At 45.9% G+C, this 19,097-nt stretch overlaps 1 protein-coding gene across 3 annotated transcripts in view; it reads right to left on the bottom strand.

Moving 5' to 3' along the window:
- The window catches only part of DAGLA (diacylglycerol lipase alpha), a 48,144-nt gene extending 29,347 nt beyond the window's left edge, over positions 1-18,797 (bottom strand). Inside the window, exons 1-2 of one of the 3 annotated variants that reach the window (XM_066583148.1) lie at positions 18,718-18,797; positions 2,334-2,471 (exon numbers count right to left, since the gene is read on the bottom strand). In XM_066583148.1, coding sequence (XP_066439245.1) covers positions 2,334-2,428 — 95 coding nt within the window. In that variant the 5' untranslated portion in view covers positions 2,429-2,471; positions 18,718-18,797. Of the gene's footprint in view, positions 1-2,333; positions 2,472-2,995; positions 3,087-18,438; positions 18,550-18,717 lie in introns of those variants that run through there. The other 2 variants (XM_066583149.1, XM_066583150.1) reach the window with 2 other exon arrangements.
- Positions 18,798-19,097: the final 300 nt, after the last annotated feature.

The following is a 19,097-nucleotide window of genomic DNA, read 5'->3' as shown; positions in this document are numbered from 1 at the left end:
AAAAAAAGTCTGTGTGAAAAGATGGCAATAAAAAAAAAACAAAAAAAAAAAAAAACATGGGCGGGAGAAAAATAAGTATAAAAAAATATATGCCTAATGCTTCCTATACACAAGTGAGGGCAATATCAGGCCGTAAAACCAGACGATATTGTGCTTTCTACATGGGGGGATGGAAGGCGTTTTCCTGTCAAAATGCTTCCCATCCCTTCAAGCAAGTAGCATTGGGCCGCTTCCACACGGCCGTGAAAATCGTGCAAGATTTGGACATCATAAGACGCATGAATATTTACCCCATTTCTTTGAATGTGGTTATATACATGAGCCTATTTTTTTTTACATCACATCATGGTGCGGGGGAAAAAAAAATGGCGCGATGTACTGTCGTTGGGCATTTCCTCAGAATACATCGCCTGTTCAATGGGGCTGGAAAACACATTGCACAGCGTGCGATGTGCACACGAGTGTGATGCAAGATTCCCCATTGAAAAAAGGGTAAATACTTGCCCATCCTGCAACGTGGCTGAAAGCCACGCCAGAGGATCGCAACTTTACTGAAGGGATGAGGAGCATTTTGACAGGAAAAACACGGTTGCTTTAGAAGTTGCACCTGGGCTTCGCATCAGACAGCACTCCGACATCCCGTCCGCATGCGGAACATGGCACATTTGACATGTTAGGCTGGGTTTACACAGAGCGGATTTGCTATGGAAATTCCGTGCGGAATTTCGCTGCGGCAGATCCGCCTGTGGTCGCTAATCCCGGTGTTAGCCAGCCATGTGGACGAGATTTGTCAAAAATCTCGTCCACATGGGATGGGCAATATGTCGCAGCAAAGCAGTCATTAGCCGGCGCGGATTCCCTGGCCACAGCAGGTCTATTTTTTTCCGTTGTGGCTGCGTTCCTCTCTTTGGGAGCGCCGCACGCAATGGAAAAGCATGCGGCCAAGCTGCTCCAAAACCGCATCCAACTGCCGCGGGTTTTGAAGCTGTGCTTTCCCGGCGGAAATCTTGCAGTTTTTCGCTGTGGTAAAACCGTGAAATTTCTGGCGGGTTTCCGCCCTGTGTGAAGCGTTAGTCTGGTCTAAAAGTTAGATAAGAATAGGACATGTTGTGATTAGATATTTTACTCCATCACCCCCAGTAAAAGAAAAAATATATTTAAATGAATGGGTTTTATTTCCATCAGATTTTCAGCCCGAGAATTGGACGCAAAATAAAAACGTCCGTGTGCAGCGAGCCTTAGAAACTAGTTGGTTTTTTTTGTTTTTTTTTTTAAATCAGAGAGGTTTTCTTATCTCATATCATCATGGCATGCAGCTAACATATGCCATCACTTTCCGAGATGGATCTTTGGGACTCCCACCGATCAGAGAGTGTGGAAATTGGTCAGATCCTGCATCTCCATCACTGTCCAGGAACAATACTGTGTAGAGAACCTCAGCATAGCCCCATTCAAGAAGCAGGACAACATCTAATGGTTTCACATAAAAAGGTCACACAAGATCATTATTTCTTCTAAGGATACAAAATGTCAATCAAATCAAAGCTTTCCATCTTAAAAAGGAGGCCAACACCTTCCATAGCGGTCTCAGCATGATAGCTCTTCCTCCTGATCTCTCCATGCACATGAACTTAGTTTGGCTGAAGAAGGGGGTGGGGGGGCGAGAAACGGGCATTCTCAATGGGTAGAGGGAAATAAAGCAGCTGCCAGATGCCTATCTGAAACTCCTGGCGTCTTTCTCCACAGATGATAATGTAATCTCAATTCTGACCAGCTCAGATTTACTTGGGTTTGTGTGTTCAGTTTCTAGTCAGCTTCTCTGTCTTTGTGATGCTATTACATGGCCCCTACCACAGAAACTGCTTAGAGAGAGTCGTAGACACTCCTCTCACAATAACGGATCATACAGCTCCTGTAACACAGTTATAATAGAGGAGATCATAGCTTATTCTCATCATCTGTAGCTTATTTAGGTGAATACAGAATGTAATGTCTGTGTTTTACCTGCAGCTGAAATGGTCATGAGACTGATGTGAAAGTAAAATTTTCACCATCAAGATGGTGCCCGACAAGCATCAGACAGGAGGCTGCATTGCATGGAAGTGACCGTAATATGCATAGGAGACCTCCAGAGTGTGGCAGACAATCACGTTAGGGAGTCAGTGGTAGAAAAACATTTTGCGATCTTATTTCCACATGTACAGTTTTCTAAAGAGATGTAGGCTCTTGTCTGCTAATGAGAAAGCTCTGTTGTGGGATTAGAATTGGATTACAGTCCAGCTTCTCCAATCACCACAGATTACGAGAACCACACAACAACCCTTCTTACTCACCACGTGCTGTGCAGTACAAAGAGGAAAATTCCCGGCAACACCAAATCATCGCTGCCCACAGACCAGCGCCGGCGGAACACAACAATCCCTGGCATGGTGAGCAGCAGACACTATGTCACCGCGGCCTGCCTTTACTGTCTGTAGGAAGAAGAAATAAATAAATTATGTGCTATAGTATATGCACTTTCTGGTATTAATTGCCATTTTGTTACTAATAGATCATATAACTTTTATATCCAAAAACACCCAAGACGGGTGACCGTTCCTAATAGTGACATTTAGCCCGGTTCCCCTATTCCCACACTGTTGCACAACTAAGTGTACAGACTTTTCAGAACAAGGAACTGACATAAATATCCAATTATGAAATAGTTTTGAGCATTCACTTACCTTCCCTGCATGCCTAGCAGGCATGTTAATAGTTAATTACCATAAGGTATCCCCATTATTATAGACATTACATCAGCACCAGAATAAAACGGTCTTCTCCGCAGAGCTTACAATCTGGCCTTTCATAACTGCATGCGACTATACGTCCAGCTTGGAATGAGCGTTGGGCTCCGGCTTCTTCTGCCGCCCCAGGCCTCGCCCAGAACAATTGTGAATGTACAGTGAAGACTTGGGCAGCCGCTATGTAACAAGCGGCCTCTGTTCCTACTCACATCAGCACCCACCACCGTCCATTCCTATCCCAGTCCTCGGCTTATTTCTAGAGCCGCTACACCTGCTGTAAGAAGTCCCTCTGATACATCCATCTGCTAGATGGGCGGCTTCTTAGAAGACTTTGGTTTTCCTACCATTTGAGTCTCTTGATCTTATCTATTCTCCGCACGTCTGATCTCAGGTTTCACAACTCCAGTCAAAAACCACCGCAACCACTTGTGGCGTCCCGCTTCCTCATTAGAGGGATAACGCCTCCCTTCTTCTACAAGTGGCCATTCGCCTCAGACGTCTGTTGGTAGACAGATATGCCATCTAACTTCCCCATTTATATAATATATATATATATATATATATATATATATATACATACATACATATACACGCTTGGCTCAGGAGAGGGGAATGAGCTGCTGCTGGACACCTCTGGCGGAAACTTATCTCCCATGAAGGAAAAAAAAAAGGATGGGCAATGTTGGAATCCAACAAGCTACGCTCTCCCCTCTCCTCTAAATGGGTTAACAGGGGGCTTACCTATCCTTAGTGCCGGTGATCCAGGGTTGCAACCAAAGGATTCACCAAGTCTCGTTGGGAACTGCTGGCATGACGACACTCAGGATGTGAGCTGATGCCAAAAGGAATGGGTGGGATGCTGCTGCCTCCAATTGGCAGGTGGCGGTCAGCTGACTCCCGCTGTTAGAGACCAGGTGAGTCGTGGACTGCAGCACTGGATCACCGTTACGGAGGACCAACTATTTTGCCAATTTTATTTTTTTTAAATATAGAGCTAAATTGGTTCATTTTAATTGGTCAACCCCTTTAAGTCCAATGTTACGTAGATCAGTATTAATAAGCAACCCAACTTTTGGAAAACACGTACTATATTAAGAGGTGCACACCTCTTACGGAGACTGTCTAATAAGTTTTTACCTGCCCTACAGAATGTGCAGTCCCAGCTTCTCTAGTATATGGCAGCCATAGCGAACGCACTCATCCACATACTTCAATGGGACTGCCAAAAGCTCCGCCATCACTGGCAGTCCCATTGAAGTGAATGGAACTTCAGGACAAGCTGTGGCGGGACTCTCTCCATGACGGCACGTAAAAACCTGCCGCGAAACAACCCCATTATTATGCGCACCGTGAGCAGTTGTGCGCCAAAAACAGGACGTTTACGCCAGTTACAAGCTGCTGTAGACTTCCGCTAAAATTTATGCCAGTTTTCCGCTGTAAATTATAGTAAATGTGAAGGACTGGTTGCTATGCCCCTCCCACTAGGCTCCACCCACTTGGTTTAAAAAGTGGTAGAGTCCGTATAAATTCTGAAAAAGGTCACAATTTTTGACTCTCAACATCCCTTATGCTAAAACTGACTTTTTGATGGCAGGATTCTAGCAAGGAGAATAAAAGGAAACCTCAGCATAGGTCAACATTAGCCAAGCTCCCCTCCAAACAGCAGATTAGAATGAACTACAAATGAGGGAACTGTCAAAATGCCATCTGTAGCGCAGTGGCCTAGTTTGATAGTACAGCCCTTGCCCAAATAAGGAAGATAGAACAATACCCTCTGCAGCGCCACCTATTGGATGGCAGCATTCCTACAAATCAATGTCCGACCCATATACTGGTCTTAACAAGACCTCTCCCATCCAGACTAATCAGCGGATCGGCGAAATTTCCACGACGACTGCCGATGTGCTGTTGATGAGCCATTCTAAGGATATGTCACCGAAGGTTTTTCTCTTAGAAACAGTGTTGAATGGACCCCATTGACTATAATAGGGTCTGTTCACCTTCCGCTTTTTGTGCCAGACCTGTGACAGAACCAGTCTTACTTAACTACTCATTGCTTCAGCTCATAGACATAACCCTTCAGGCTCCGATTAAATGCATTTCCCTGATATTAAGGTTTTGGATACAGGTCTTCTGAACTTACTGGTTACACAAAGGGGCGGACAGAAGAAGACTTGCTGCTGCATTAATCAGGGTTTCCTCTCTGATCGCCATGTACTAGATGAAGAAAGCGTAAAACTTTGGACTACTTGCACGCAGATTACCGCTACAATCCGAGATTCACTGTCTGAAAGTAACAAGCATGTAAATCCAGCCGAAATGTAATCATGCCTAAGAGACAAGACACAATTAACCCTTTGCTGCAGAAGTCCACACCGCGTCTTCTAAATCCACCTCATCATGTATTCCAGGACATAGAACATCTGTTTACTGTTCCCGTTGCACAACCTGCTCTCTGGAACTTTGTACTCCGCTCACAAACCACATATTTTAAGCTTCCTGAGTAAGAATGCGGCTTTTGTTACTTTTTATTGCATTTGTTTCATTCTGAGTTGTAGGTTACAGAATAACAAAGTAACACACATAGCTGATATATATGGGGTGGTGGAGCTCTCTTGTGCCAGCCTGGCACATGGGTACAGCACTGTGGGCACACAGAAGGGAATTAGGTTAGGGAGTCTATTTTTTGATGCTGCAGAGTTGTTCTATTGTTAACCACAAGGAGAGGTTCACCAATGACCACCAAGTTCCCTCTATGACAGGTAAGCTCGGCTATGAAGCACTCCATTGTGAAGCCCCCCAAATATCTCAGTTTCAGACAATGCCTCAATTTCCTGCTCTTGAGTGTAGACATGAGTACACAGGACTCATCAGCAGCTAAAAAGCTGATTTACTAGAGATATTCATGACCCCTATACTAATACCTGCACTGTATTTCACAGGGAGGTTCTAACCCAAGCAACATATTTCCAGCCAGAAATCCCATAACAACTAACCAGATGTCTCCGACGTCCTGCTCTCCCTTCTGCATCGTACTTGCAGCGCTCACTCATCGGTCCTGCATCGCACTCACCGTCTCTTCTATGTCTGGACTATTGACTTTCAGATCGATATTGACAGTTTGATCTTTGCCTGGTGTAGCAGGTGTAAATGGGCTCCACACCATCATTTTCTACAGACTGTTAACCATTTCCTGGGCTGAGAATAGTGTAGCTGTCTCTTTGACAGTCCCTATACCCACTCTGAACAGGTTGCAAGTGTTTTCGGAGTGGGAATACATTCATCCAACAGCTATTACCTCCAGTTCCCTCGTAAACAAGCACTTTCTGAATCGCCATGTGTTCATGCTGTTGAGATGGGGGAGATAAGTGGATGCAGAGATTCTTTGCAGCCACTTAACGAACTGAAAAGCAAAGGAAGATTTAAAAAAAAAAAAAAAAAAAAAATCAAACATGTCCAAATCCCATTTGCCCGATCCTTGTCTCCTTCAGCGACCATCAGAAAGTCCCGCATATCCAGTCCTAGCTGTGTAATCTAGTGAGAAATGCCAACATGCTGTAGGGATTATTTAGCCAGGGCGGTTTATATAGTGACGGAGGCCAAGACAAAGAAGTGTGTGATGCGCCAGTACACACACCTACGTGAATAGTTTACACAGCCTTGTTCTCACACGAGTAGAGGGGCACATTATTTGGGACCTCTTGCTTTTATGCCACCACTTCATGCTCATGCATAGAATTAGGTTTCCTTTTTTTGGCATTTTCTGGGAGGGAACCATTCAGGTCACATTTATAGTTCACTGTTCTGTCCTTAATAATACAGAAACTACAAATATGATGTAATATGTTTATAAGCCGTTAACTAGTGACTCCCCTTTTCCTCCGCGCTCCTAGGCGATACATACCAGAAGCTCAATATGCTTTTATTAGTACAACAATAAACTGTTCATCTTGGATGACAGCACCCATTGTTTCCAGCTCCGGACTACAGGTGCACCATCTTCAAGAAGCAGCGCCGCACCTGTTCCAGGACTGTGCCCGATGTTATGGCCGCTGGCTAGGGCTGGTAGTGCCTCGCCTCACCCTTCTGTCCCGCTGTTTGCGGCCGGATGCCGCACCATCATCCCAGCTGTCAGCAGCACCTGTAGGGTGAACGCGGGATGCCTCTTAAAAGGCTAGCGCTCACCCAGCTTTTCCAACCTCAACTATTGCTGATGCTTCTTTGGTTATATAACCCCAGAAGGACCAGGGTTAGAGATGAGCGAGCATACTCGATAAGGCAAACTAGAGACGAGCGGGCAGGTACTCGAATAAGGCACTACTTGCTCGAGTAAAGATTCGGGTGTCAGCAGGAGGCGGGGAGCGGCAGGGAGATCTCCCTCGCTCCCCCTGCTCACCGCCGCAACTCACCTGTCACCCGCGCCGGCAGCCGAATCTTTAGAGATGAGCAGGCAGGTACTCGAATAAGGCACTACTCGCTCAATTAGTTTGCCTTATTGAGTATGCTCGCTCATCTCTAACCTGGTGTTTTGGCCTTAAAGGACCAGATATGTTTCAGGGATTTTACCCAGGAAATGGTTTTAAAGGCCCCATTTTTTTAACAGAGAACTATTTTTATATCTTTTGTTCACGGAATTTTTTTCTGTTTTTTTACAGGTAAAAAGATAAAAAGTAATTTTTACAATTTATGGCTTAGTTTTAAAATTAGTACATTTAAGCTAAAATAAAGTACATGAATGGGTCCCCATTTTGATTCAATCTATAATTTGTAAAGTCTCAGATTAGAGGGCAGATACGGCGAGTGTTTAGGTTGGCGTCAGTGGGGAGTCTTTAATATAAAATATATATATTTTTTCCCCACACATATACATTTTTAGGCCGCCTGCAGACGGGCGGAAATTCCGCGGCAGGATTTCCCGTGGAATTTCCGCCCCTGGAAGCTGCCATAGGATTGCGTTAACAAACGCAATCCTATGCAGACGGCCGTGATTTGGCCGGGCGAGATCTCGCGCGGCATACTCTATTTCTGTGTGGGGCTCGCAGAGCCTCGCACAGAAACGTCACTCACCGGCCGCCAGCTTCGCTCTGCGCATGCGCTGGCTGCCGCCACATGAAAGAGCCGGGGCCATGGGTGCAGGTGAGTGTCACGCTGCTCTCTGCAGACGTTCGAGTCGGGTCCCGCTGCGAGAATTCTAGCAGCCGGATCCGACCCGGCCATCTGCAGACGGCCTTACTTTAATTCTGCAATTTTTGTTTAACTTATTCTTGTAACTATTTTTTTTTTAATACATGATCACCAGGTAGAACAGCAAAAGCAGCACCTCTCCTTTCTCCATTTACTATATAGAGCTCATTGAGCGCTATGTAGCTCACAAAAGAGCTTCCGCCTTCTCTTCCGGATCCTCGCCTGTCACTGACAGCCAAGGACCCGATTTGCTCCTGCGATATTGCAATAGCGGCAGCTTTAACCGCATGCAATATTTTTACCAGCAGCTGGGGTTAAAGCTCAGGAGCAAGCCCTATACAGTACATTTACCATGTCTGGTCCTAATCAGATTAAAGGCGCTGAGCCAAGTTATTAAATTATTCCCTATTCACAGGTTAGGGAATAACTTTATGATAAATGGGGGTCTGACCTATAGGGCCCTCACTGATCTCAAAGACCGGTCCCAAAAGTTGTAGTTCCATTTAATTCAAATTGGAGTGCTGGATATTGCAGTTTACAAGCACTTAGCGTTCTACAGTGCTCTGACTGAAATTAATGGAGCCGATGCATGCATGGAGGGATCTTCGGGACTCCTGTTCTCGAGATACATTAGTGGGGGTCCAGCTGCTAGACCCCCACTGATCATGAAGTTATCCCCTATCCTGTGGATAGGGAATAGCTTCAGAACTTGGAAACAACCCTTTTACGGCACCTCGCACACTGGAGGATGCTGAGCAATAGGTCCTGTTTGTTGTGTGAAGGAGTTTCCAATTCGTGCTTCATTCCTGGCTCTGACCCGTGCTTGTTCACCCAGTTTTCCCAACTCCTTCTGTCTTGACCTCAGCTTTTTTCTTGACTATGATTACTGCCTGCCCCGACCTTCTCTCGGTCTCTCCATTTCACATGAACGCTGCCTTTCTGACCTCAGCTTGTTATACCGACTACCTCTCTCTGTCCCTCTTATAATGCACTACTCTTGGGGGGTAACAGCCAGAAGACCCCTTCAGCTAAGACCAGATCCCTCAAATAAGGGATTGTCTATTCTTGTCACATGTCCACGAGGAACATAGAACCATCATTTGATGACAAGATATGGCGGTGAGTACTGAAAAGGCATTTTAAAATTGGAGGTCAGGTTTAAAGAGGATCAGAGTTCTTTAAATCGCTCCATTCAACTGTCTATTATAAGTTATGAGGAAAATAATAGCATGCCGTGCGCCCTAGCCCAAGGCTCCGCTCATCGTGAACCAACACCTTGCATTTGCTACACAGAGCAATTTACAAGCTCCCTCATGAAAAATTAACAGAGCAATTACAGTGCCTTGTGAAAGTATTCACCCCCCTCGGTGTTTTTCATGTTTTGTTGCATTACAACATGGAATTAAAAAGCATTTTAGTTTAGACTTTATGTAATGGACCTGACAAAACACTCAAAAACGTTTCACCGGAATGGAAAGAAAAAAAAAAAAAAACCACTTGAAAAAATAACTAAAAGTGAAAAGTTGTGAATGCAGGCTCATCACACGGGCGTATGCATATTTCGGTGCGTGAACATTCAGTGTAGTCACAGGCTGAAATACACTGTAGTGCTGCGTTTACCTGCCCATCGCTAGTCTTTGGGCAACCCACGGAGCCCCATTATATCCAACATGGTATCCATTATACCACAATGGAAAGGACATAAACATGAGAAAATACTAGGATTCTGGCGTGAACCACAGAAGAAAAAGTGATAAACAGAGCTATTTTCTAGACCAGACCTCTATGGCTCGAGCCAAAGTCCTAGTTTTTTTTCTCATACTCTTCAATGGCCATTCACACTACTTAGCTGTTGGGCATACAAGTGTTCCTAGGCTGGCAGCACCCTCCCTCCTCCTCTTTGTCCCACATGGTGCTCCGACCTCTTTTTTTGTCTATGGTTCACGTATGGAAAAGACATGGCACAACTACAAACCTGACAAGAGAAGTCCGCCCCCCCAAAACTCACAGACTGGGCAAAGAGGGCATTAATCGAAGACTCATCAATGACACCAGTACCAATAACAACTCTGAAGAAGCTCCAAAGATGGAAGCATCTGTCCATAGGACCACTATAAGCCGTACACTCCACCGCGTGGGGCTTTATGGAAGAGTTGCCAGAAAAAAGCCATTACTTAGAGAAAACCAGAACACATTTGGAGTTCGCTAAAGAGCATGCAGTAGATTCCCCGAACACGCAGAAGAAGGTTCTCAAGCCAGACGAGAAAGTTGAACTTTTTGGCCATCATGGGAAACACTCTGTGGTACAAACCCAACACTTCCCCTTACCCGAAGGACACCATTCCCACAGTGAAGCCCGGTGATGGCAGCATCATGCTGTCTGAATGCTTCTCATCAGCAGAGACTGGAAAACGGCTCAAGATTGAAGGAAAGATGGGAGGTCAGTAAATGCAAGGCATTTCTTAAGTAACCCTTTTTGGGTCTGCTAGAAATGTGAGACTAGGACAGAGGTTCACCCTCCAGCCGGACGATGACCCTAAACATACTGATAAAGCTACACTGGAGGGCTCTAAGGGAAAGAACACATGACTTAAATGTCTTGGCATAGTGGAATCAAAGCCAAGACCTCATTCCAATCAAGAATCTGCGACAGGACTTCAAGACTGTTGGACACCAGATAAAACCGGTCTAAAACGGAAGAACTGGTAGAAATCCTGATATCTAGATGTGCTAGGCTAATAGAGACACTATTTGGGGAGCAGGAAAGGGGAATCCCATTGGCTGAAATGTTTGTCTCTGGATGGAACCGAACAGCATCGGGCGGACCCCATTGACTGTAATGGGGTCCACCCACTTCCCGCCCAGCTGCCCAGTTTTGGGCCAGAAGAAAAATAATGCATGCGGTGCTTCTTCTGGTATTTGCAGGGGGATCTGTGACGGAAACTCCAGATTGAAGCTCCAATGGAAATGTGAAATCATGCTAACTGCAACAAAAGGTAGCTCCCGGCTCCTCAAAGTATTGACTTTCAGGGGTGAACATTTATGCACATTAAAAGTTTGCTGGTTTTTTTTGGGTTCCAGTAAAAAAAAATACAAAACAATAAAAAATAAAAAAAAAAAGTACAAATGGGTCCCCTAGTGTACAAACAAGAGGTCATACTCGCGACTCTCCACTAGTCCCCCACTGTTGCTCTGGGTCCCCGCTGTGCCGTTTTATTTACCAGATGCTGTCAGCCTGTGACATCCCATAAACCTGCTGCTGCAGCCAATGACAAGGCTCGGCGATGACTCCTGAGCTCTGTCATTGGCTACAACAACCCTTTTACAGGTTACCTGCAGAATGCAAACATGACGTCAGCCAGGAGACAAGCAGAGAGTATAAGCTCTTCACTATGTTAACATACTAGGAGTCCAGCTTGTAAAATATATAAATATTACTATTATTCATTAAATCTCAGATAACCCCTTTAAATAGAACCCCCCCCCCACCCCCACCCACCCAAAAGTGACATGAAAAAAAAATCATTAAATTTTAACTTCATGCCATAATGGAACGAGACGACCACCAGGGAAGAATAGCTTTGCGAGGGGTTGTACGGAGCATGAGAAGCCTATAGAATACGTCCAACCACAGATCATAGCCGGCACAGGTGAAAGCTGCAAAACACTGGTGAAACAAGTCATAAATCTGCGGTTAAGGACGGGACCCAAGAAAAAAAAAAAAGGGATCCCATTCTAACGTCCAAGGTTTCTTCTTTCTCTAGGACAATCAGGATGGCTCCCGGAGAGGATCGGGACAAAGCTTCCCTTTCTTCTTGTCTCCTCTGGTAATGTCACAGAGCCTGCAGTGTCATGAAGAGCCCTAACAGGATGTCCTCTGTAGTCAGGAGCCGCTTCCTATGTATCCTCTCCTCTCCATAATGCTTCTTGATACCCTTCCGATAAGCCCCATTCCCTGCCTGCTGATCGCAGCTATTTAAGCCCAGTGATTTGGGTGAGGCTGTAATACGGGACTAATCTCCAGGCGTACTAATTTGATTGTAGTAAAATCTCATATAATCGCTTTATGCTGCTGTAATTAAAGACAAGAGGATATGCGAGGCATAAAGAGCGCTGGAAAGGCGAGCCATGCGGCTTGGAAATAAGTGCTGATCGGAAACTTTATACAAAGTGAGGCTCCACCCACGAGATATTACGTGTATGCTCAATCCCCATGGCTTATCTTGGCGTGTATAATCCGTGCCATGATAGAACATGCGCATGTAAGACACAACACGATCTGCCCCAGGTTGGCAGGCATTATGCACAGAGTCTTTGGGATGTTAGTAACACTCGTGTGAGCGCGCCCGTACAGACCCTTCACAGGCCTCGGTCACATCGCTGGGCCAGACTCCTGATGCTTGGCTTAGTCACGAGGGTCCTAGACACCTGAGCCCCATCAATCTATCCATGGGATACAAAGGGACATTTACACTGAATTATTGCACCAAAGTGGCTCAAATGAACGAAATTGAGCGATAGTTACGCCAAAATGCAAAAAAAAAAAAAAAAGTTTACTATTCGTTATTACTGACAGCCAGCATAAAAAGCATGGCCGGTGCGCTCCCCTCCGGCTGCATAGAAACACTAGAATGTTTAGTGCTGGACGAGAAGTGAGCGGAGATCTGCCTAGTGGTGCCAACCGTCACCTGTGGAAGGGATATGAAGGCCTGCAGGGAACTGCGTACCCATTAGGGCGCATTCAGACGACCGTATATCGGCTGGGTATTCACGCCGGCCGATATACGGCGTCTCTCTCTGCAGGGGGAGGAGGCTGGAAGAGCTGGGAGCAGTGCTCTGAGCTCCCGCCCCCTCTCTGCCCCTCTGCACTATTTGCAATGAGAGGAGGCAGAATGGGGGTGGGGCTAAGTTCCAGGAATTAGCTCCTCCCCGTCCCGCCTCTCCTCCCCCTGCAGAGAGAGCCGCCATATATCGGCCGGTGTGAATACCCAGCCGATATACGGTAGTCTGAATGCACCCTAAGGGCGCCTACCCACTTGCGATTTTTTTTCCTGTGATGTTTTGCGTTTTTTCTCAAGAGCAATTAGTTCTTGTCCATCTGGGTTTTTTTTTCTGTTTTGTGGGTTTTTTTCACATAGGAACTGTCAGTTGCATATGTGTCCTTGTTTTTCTCTTAATGCACCCCTGATTGTCAATGGAGGGCTGCAAAAAACGCCGCGTTTTTCACGCGCAAAAATCGGCAACGCAAGTGGGTAGGCGCCCTTAGGTTGCCTTCACATTTTTGATAAAATCTCGTGACGCGAGACTGTGTGAAAACACGGAATTAGGAAACCAATGATTTTGAATGGTTTCATTCTCAACGAACTCGAGTGCATTGATTTGGAGGAGGATATTTACAAAAGTGGGTTTTTATATAAATGCAGCATAACCCATTTTTTATCTAATTTTCTGATTAAAAATTGCACATTCAAGTCAATGGGTGCGTAACAAGAAAAATAGAGTATGATCCATTATTAACCCGTGTAACTATGGGGACCATGGAAAAACAAATCGAAGAGAACCATAAAGTGCAGAGCCGGGACAATTTTTTTTTATTTTTTTTTTAAACATGAGTGAAAAAAAATAAAAAATAATAATCATCAATAGAAATCTCAAGTGGTGGGAATTATTAAAAACACACGATCATAGCAAAAAAACTGCACAACAACTGCCCGTGTGGATACAGTCTTAGGCTGCAGTCAGACGAGCGATGGTTTTTTTGTACGCAAAAAAAGAAATACATTTTTTTAAAAAGGGGTTTTCAGAACCGTTGGTTTCCGTCTTTTAGAGGCCCAAAATACTCGCACCTGCAGAAGATAAAGACATGCGTGCCTGTAAGGCGCACCGGTAAGGTCCGTGCTGCACGTAAAGACATGGGGTGATGTCCGCTAAACAGCAGTGTCACATGTTCAGTGCTCTGCTGCTTTCAATGGGGCCAGCGTTGCTGCCGCCACATTGAAAGTAATGGAATGAAGGCTACCCCCTAGCTGTTAAGAAAAAATAAAATGTAACTCACCTAGAAGCGCTGTCAGGCTCTTCTCCCTGTCCCCGTCAGTCTTCATCTGTATTCTGGTGGCCGGGGATTGAAAAAAACCCTCACCTCCAGAAAGCGTTGCCCCTAATTGGCTGAGCACTTTGACCAATCAGAGGCAGCGCTCAGCTGTCATTCAATGAATGGCTGCGCGATGCCTCCAATTGGCTGAGTGCAGTGACCAATCAGAGGCAGCACTTACTGGGGGCAGGGATTTCATAATCCTCAGCCACCAGAATACAGATGAAGACTGACTGGGATAAGAGCTTCTAGGAGAGTTACATTTTTTAATTTTTTATTATTAACAGCCAGGGATGATTTCAAGCCACCCCCTGAAAATCATCGCTGCAGGGGTTGCCTTCATCCCATTGCTTTCAATGGGGTGGCAGCAGCGCCGGCCCCACTGAAAGCAATGGGATGGCATTGCGGTCCTATGCCACAGCTGTGACAGGGGATTCTTTCATCCCTGCGGGGAGTCCCATCATCACTGAACACTGCGCGACCAAAATAGAATGTGTGCGTAAAAAAAATAAATAAAAATATTTTGCACATGCAACAGAGCCCAATGAAATCAACAAGCTTTATTCACTGCATATTGCGTATGCCAATGTATACCTGTGAATAAGCCCCCATAGCGCCGTATTTCGGAATTACTATTCTGCAATATTCCAACAGTACTAAGGCAACCGCGGGGCAGACGTAGTGGTACGCAGGTCTACAGGTGCAGTGGTTACACCACGGAATGCAACATTAAAAGGTGCGACTTCATGCACAAGAAAAATGGAGGTCACCGCGCACGCATCAAGCGGGACGGCGCTCTGCGAACAATACAAGACACTGTGAACGTCTTCCAAGTAACGCATGCCAGCACCTGTGTACATCTCAATCTGCTTCCTCACCCGCCCTGCAGAGGAGCACCCCTTCCAGCACCTCCGCCCCGCACACCTCAGGAGACAAGTATTTACTCCGGCGGCTGGAGATTTCGTAAGAAGCCTTACAGGCACGCCGATTTCAAGCAGGTGATAAATCTGCAGCGTCAATCAGATTCTCAGCGGCTCCGTGTGTGGTGAACCGACGGCCGCAGTCACACATTGTGGGGAGATAAGGCCGATCTTATGCAATCCAGCACTGAACTGGAGCGGAGAGCTTTACTGCTTCACCTTAAGTCTGACCCAACTTTTCTAGGCTCCTGAAAGGCAATTTAGTCTTGCTATGTATTGATGCATAACCTGTAGGAGCTGAAAGCAGTGCGGGAGCTGAAAAACAGTTTGCACTGGCATCACCTAGCTTTTCAGGTGCAGGTTACTTAAGGCCGGCTTCACACGGGTGTAAGCGCATTAGGACGATGGGCATTGGGTATTTGGGCACTCCGGTGCGTGTTTATGCCTCTTTCACACAGCGCAGGCATATTTGAGCGTGCATGAACGAACTATGCATTTTAGCTCGTGCATTGGTGTGTTTTACTGTACTTTTTGCGCCAAAAGATGTTCATTTGCACACCGCGAACAAAGACGCACCGACTGAAAAGAGTCTTAACGACTTCTGGATGTGTTCTTTTTTTCAGCATCTCCTTACATATTGCGCCCATGTAAGCGCCCCCAAAGACTTCAATGGGAAAATATGCAGAATAGAACGCGCTTTATTATTGTTGCCGCAACTGAAATGCATGCGCATAATACAGAAATGTGAGCGAACTGAAACCAACGGGATCTATTCATTGGGTATTGTGTATGCCAATGAATTCGTGTGAATAAGCCCTAAAGTGAACCCATCACAATGCAAATGCGGTCCAATCAGCCGTCACCGTGATGCGGAGCCAGAGGAGCCCAGCAGATTGATATATATTTAGTTCGGTCGGCTAAGTTTCAGTAGAACTTTCAACTGACTTCTTTAAAGCTTGGCTCATTCTGCGGTGAGGAGTCCAGTGGGCGGTCCCATCAGTGACTGTCACCTTCCCTGTTGGACCGCCCACTGGACTCCTCACCCCAGAATAAGCAGGGATATAAATGCATCTACTAGAACTTCTCCCAACAATTATATATCAACCTGCTCAGCTCCTCCTGCTCTGTAACTTGCTGTCCGCAGATTGAAGATACGTGACGGGTCCACTTTAAAAGAAAACGGTTGACTGAATTATTTTTTTGCTTTTATTAAATTTTTTTTTTTACATAAAAAGATTTGAAGATTAAAATTAACAGATTTTCTGATTTCAGTCCAATTGATGTATGTAAGATAAGAGCCAGCCCCCGCCTTTACAATGCCCCAACTGCAGTATGACCACTGGGCTCCACCATCCAGATGGGGAAGTGTTAATAACTACTCAACAGAATATGCGCATCGCCCTCCGCCCGGCCACCTCGCAGGATTTAACATGCCATTAGCAACGGTGTGATTGGGATTTACCAATAAGCCCCTTTAAGCTGGCTTCACACATGCAAAATTTGCGCATTCACTTCACTTGTCGTTTGCCATTTAATTTGTGCCGACATGAAATCCAAACGCCGATCGGCCCGGCAAACAGGCAGATGCTCATCTATGAATGACTGCCCATTCACTGTGAACAGAGGACGACGGCCGGAGGAGATCTCTGGCTCCATCACTGAGGGATTAGGACTCCTGTGCGAGCTCAGAAGCGGTAATTGTTGGGGGCGACTGTCGGGCGCTTAAGTTGCCCCATGTAAAAGGGCCCTAAATCCAGAGTGAACTGCTCCAAAATGTATTAACCCTTTCCAATCCAATTTGTATCCTGGTTTTCCTAGGGTGCTTACGCTTTTTTGCCATTATAATAATAATAATAATCTTTATTTGTATAGCGCCAACATATTCCGCAGCGCTTACATAGACAGGGGGAATACAGAAAGACAAAATACAAACATTACAGAACCACGGTTACATATAGTAATCAGTTGATGGAAACAATAGGGGTGAGGGTCCTGCTCCAACGAGCTTACATACTCCAAGTAATGGGGTGATACAGAGGGTAAAGGGGCTGGAGATGTGCACAGTATGGCGAGGTGGAGAGTGAGCGATGCTATACACATAGACAATGGTCAGACATTTAGCCGTGTGACGGCAGAAACGGTGTGACTGCAGGAGCGGTTTATGATGGCTAGCAGGGATTGCAGTCAGTAGGTCAGGGAGCATGTTATCAGGCGGAGTACAGAGAGGTTTGTTTAGGGAATGCGGTATGCCTCCCTGAAGAGGTGCGTTTTTAGAGCACGCCTGAAGTTCTACAATGGCGCTATCTGCTGGCTAAAGCCAGTACTGCATGAGGTGACACGTTGGCTAGGCTCAGACAGCAGAGAGGCCGGCAATATACAGTAAGAGAACCCCGACGGACGTCTTCCAACATCGGAGCTGTACAGCCTTAAATCATAATGTCTTCAGACATCAGACAGTGGATTGGAAAGGGTTAAGAGGTGTGCAAATTTGGCGCATCTCTGACCAGTCCGCATGCCGTTAAATCTTACATCTATGCCTGGGGTAGCTTAACACTGTAGTTTATGCCAGTTTCTGGCAAAAATGATGGTAAATCTCTCAGACAGCAGCTGGCAGTGCCCACTTTTTTTTTTGTGAAGTGCTGAAACAGACGTAAAAACAAAAAAAAACAAAAAACAAACCTGCCATTATTTTTTTTTTATTTTGCACAAATGCGGTATGTCAAAATATGCAACTTTTTACCCACCAAAAATTCTCATAGGTCATTACAGAATTTCTTATGAAAATCTTTTAATGGGGTTGAAGAATATAGTTCTCATTTGGAGCCCCTTTTAGATTTTACCAGTGCTGCCTCCTGAATAAAAATTAAAAATAAATTAGAAAACAAACAAAAAAAAATTATATTAAAAGAAAAAAAAAAAAAAAGAAAAAAAATGTTCCCCAATTTTACTCCAAAAACAGCACCGCTCTTGTGTGCAGGCAGTGTCCGGTACTGCACCTCATCCAAGTGCATGGGGTTGAGCTGCAGCATCAGACCCGTCCAATAAAGAATAACGGCACAATTTCTAGTAAAACACAAAAAAAAAAACCAACAGATGAGTTTTTACGATGGTAGAACCCCCCGGGGACGCAATCAGACTTTACGAGGACGACGGAGCGCAGGGTGTGGATGTTCTCATTAGCGATGGCTCCCATTACCACACATGCGCGGGCTTGCGCCAATTTGGGGTGCGGTTTGGTCCGTTCGTTCTAAGTTTACGGCAACAGAACACAGAAAAAGAAAAAAAATACTTTTCCTTTAAGAAAAAAAAAATGTCCCTAAAATAGACAAATTTATTGAGAATCCGTAAAACCTCACGGTACGCTTTAAGAAAAAAAAAAAGGCGCTAACCGCACAAGTACGGCTGTATAGGAGGTGAACTGCACCCTGGAGCCCGTACGGGTAACCGCAGCTCATACCTGCTGATGGTTTCCAGAGGTGTGCTCCATCTGTAGACACATCTGTCATGTAGAGGAGGACAGCAGTGGGAAGGTGCGGAGCCTGCAGAGACCAGTGCCATCAGATGGGCACACACTGTCATGGCACATAGTGGCACACATCTGCTGGCTGCAGAAGCTGTCAGCGCCCGGTGACATCACGCACAGCTGTGCAGCAGGCCGCCCTGCTCCTCCTCAGGCTCCACCACCTCGGGGGTCCCCCAAAGCCCACACGACCCGGCCCTCCATCACTGTTCTCACCTCCCGGAGGCTCCATGCCGCCTACTCTCTCGCTCCTTCTCTCCGTGATCCCGGCGCAGCGGCACGTCCGCACCGGGGCGGGACCTGACGTCACTTCCGGAACCTCCTCTCCCCCTTCTCGCACCGGCGGTATTCATGGCAACTGCGCCACCACCGTGACGGAGCGCAGGGATTGTGCTGACGTCATGGTGTGGCAGGGAATGCCCGGATGGAGGATAGAGCCTCAGCTGAGGGACGCAAATGCGAGAACGGGGCCTGATGAGGGCGAAAGGGATGCAGTTGCCCATAGCAACCAATCAGATCGCTGCTTGCATGTTACTGAAAAATAGAAGCTGGATGCTGATTGGTTGCTATGCTTAGTACCTGCGCTGGTGACTCGA

The sequence above is a fragment of the Eleutherodactylus coqui genome, chromosome 11 (assembly GCF_035609145.1).
Source record: "Eleutherodactylus coqui strain aEleCoq1 chromosome 11, aEleCoq1.hap1, whole genome shotgun sequence".
NCBI classification, from domain to species: Eukaryota; Metazoa; Chordata; class Amphibia; order Anura; family Eleutherodactylidae; genus Eleutherodactylus; species Eleutherodactylus coqui.
Note: the sequence above shows the minus strand (reverse complement) of the source record. Positions and strands in the feature narration are given on the sequence as shown.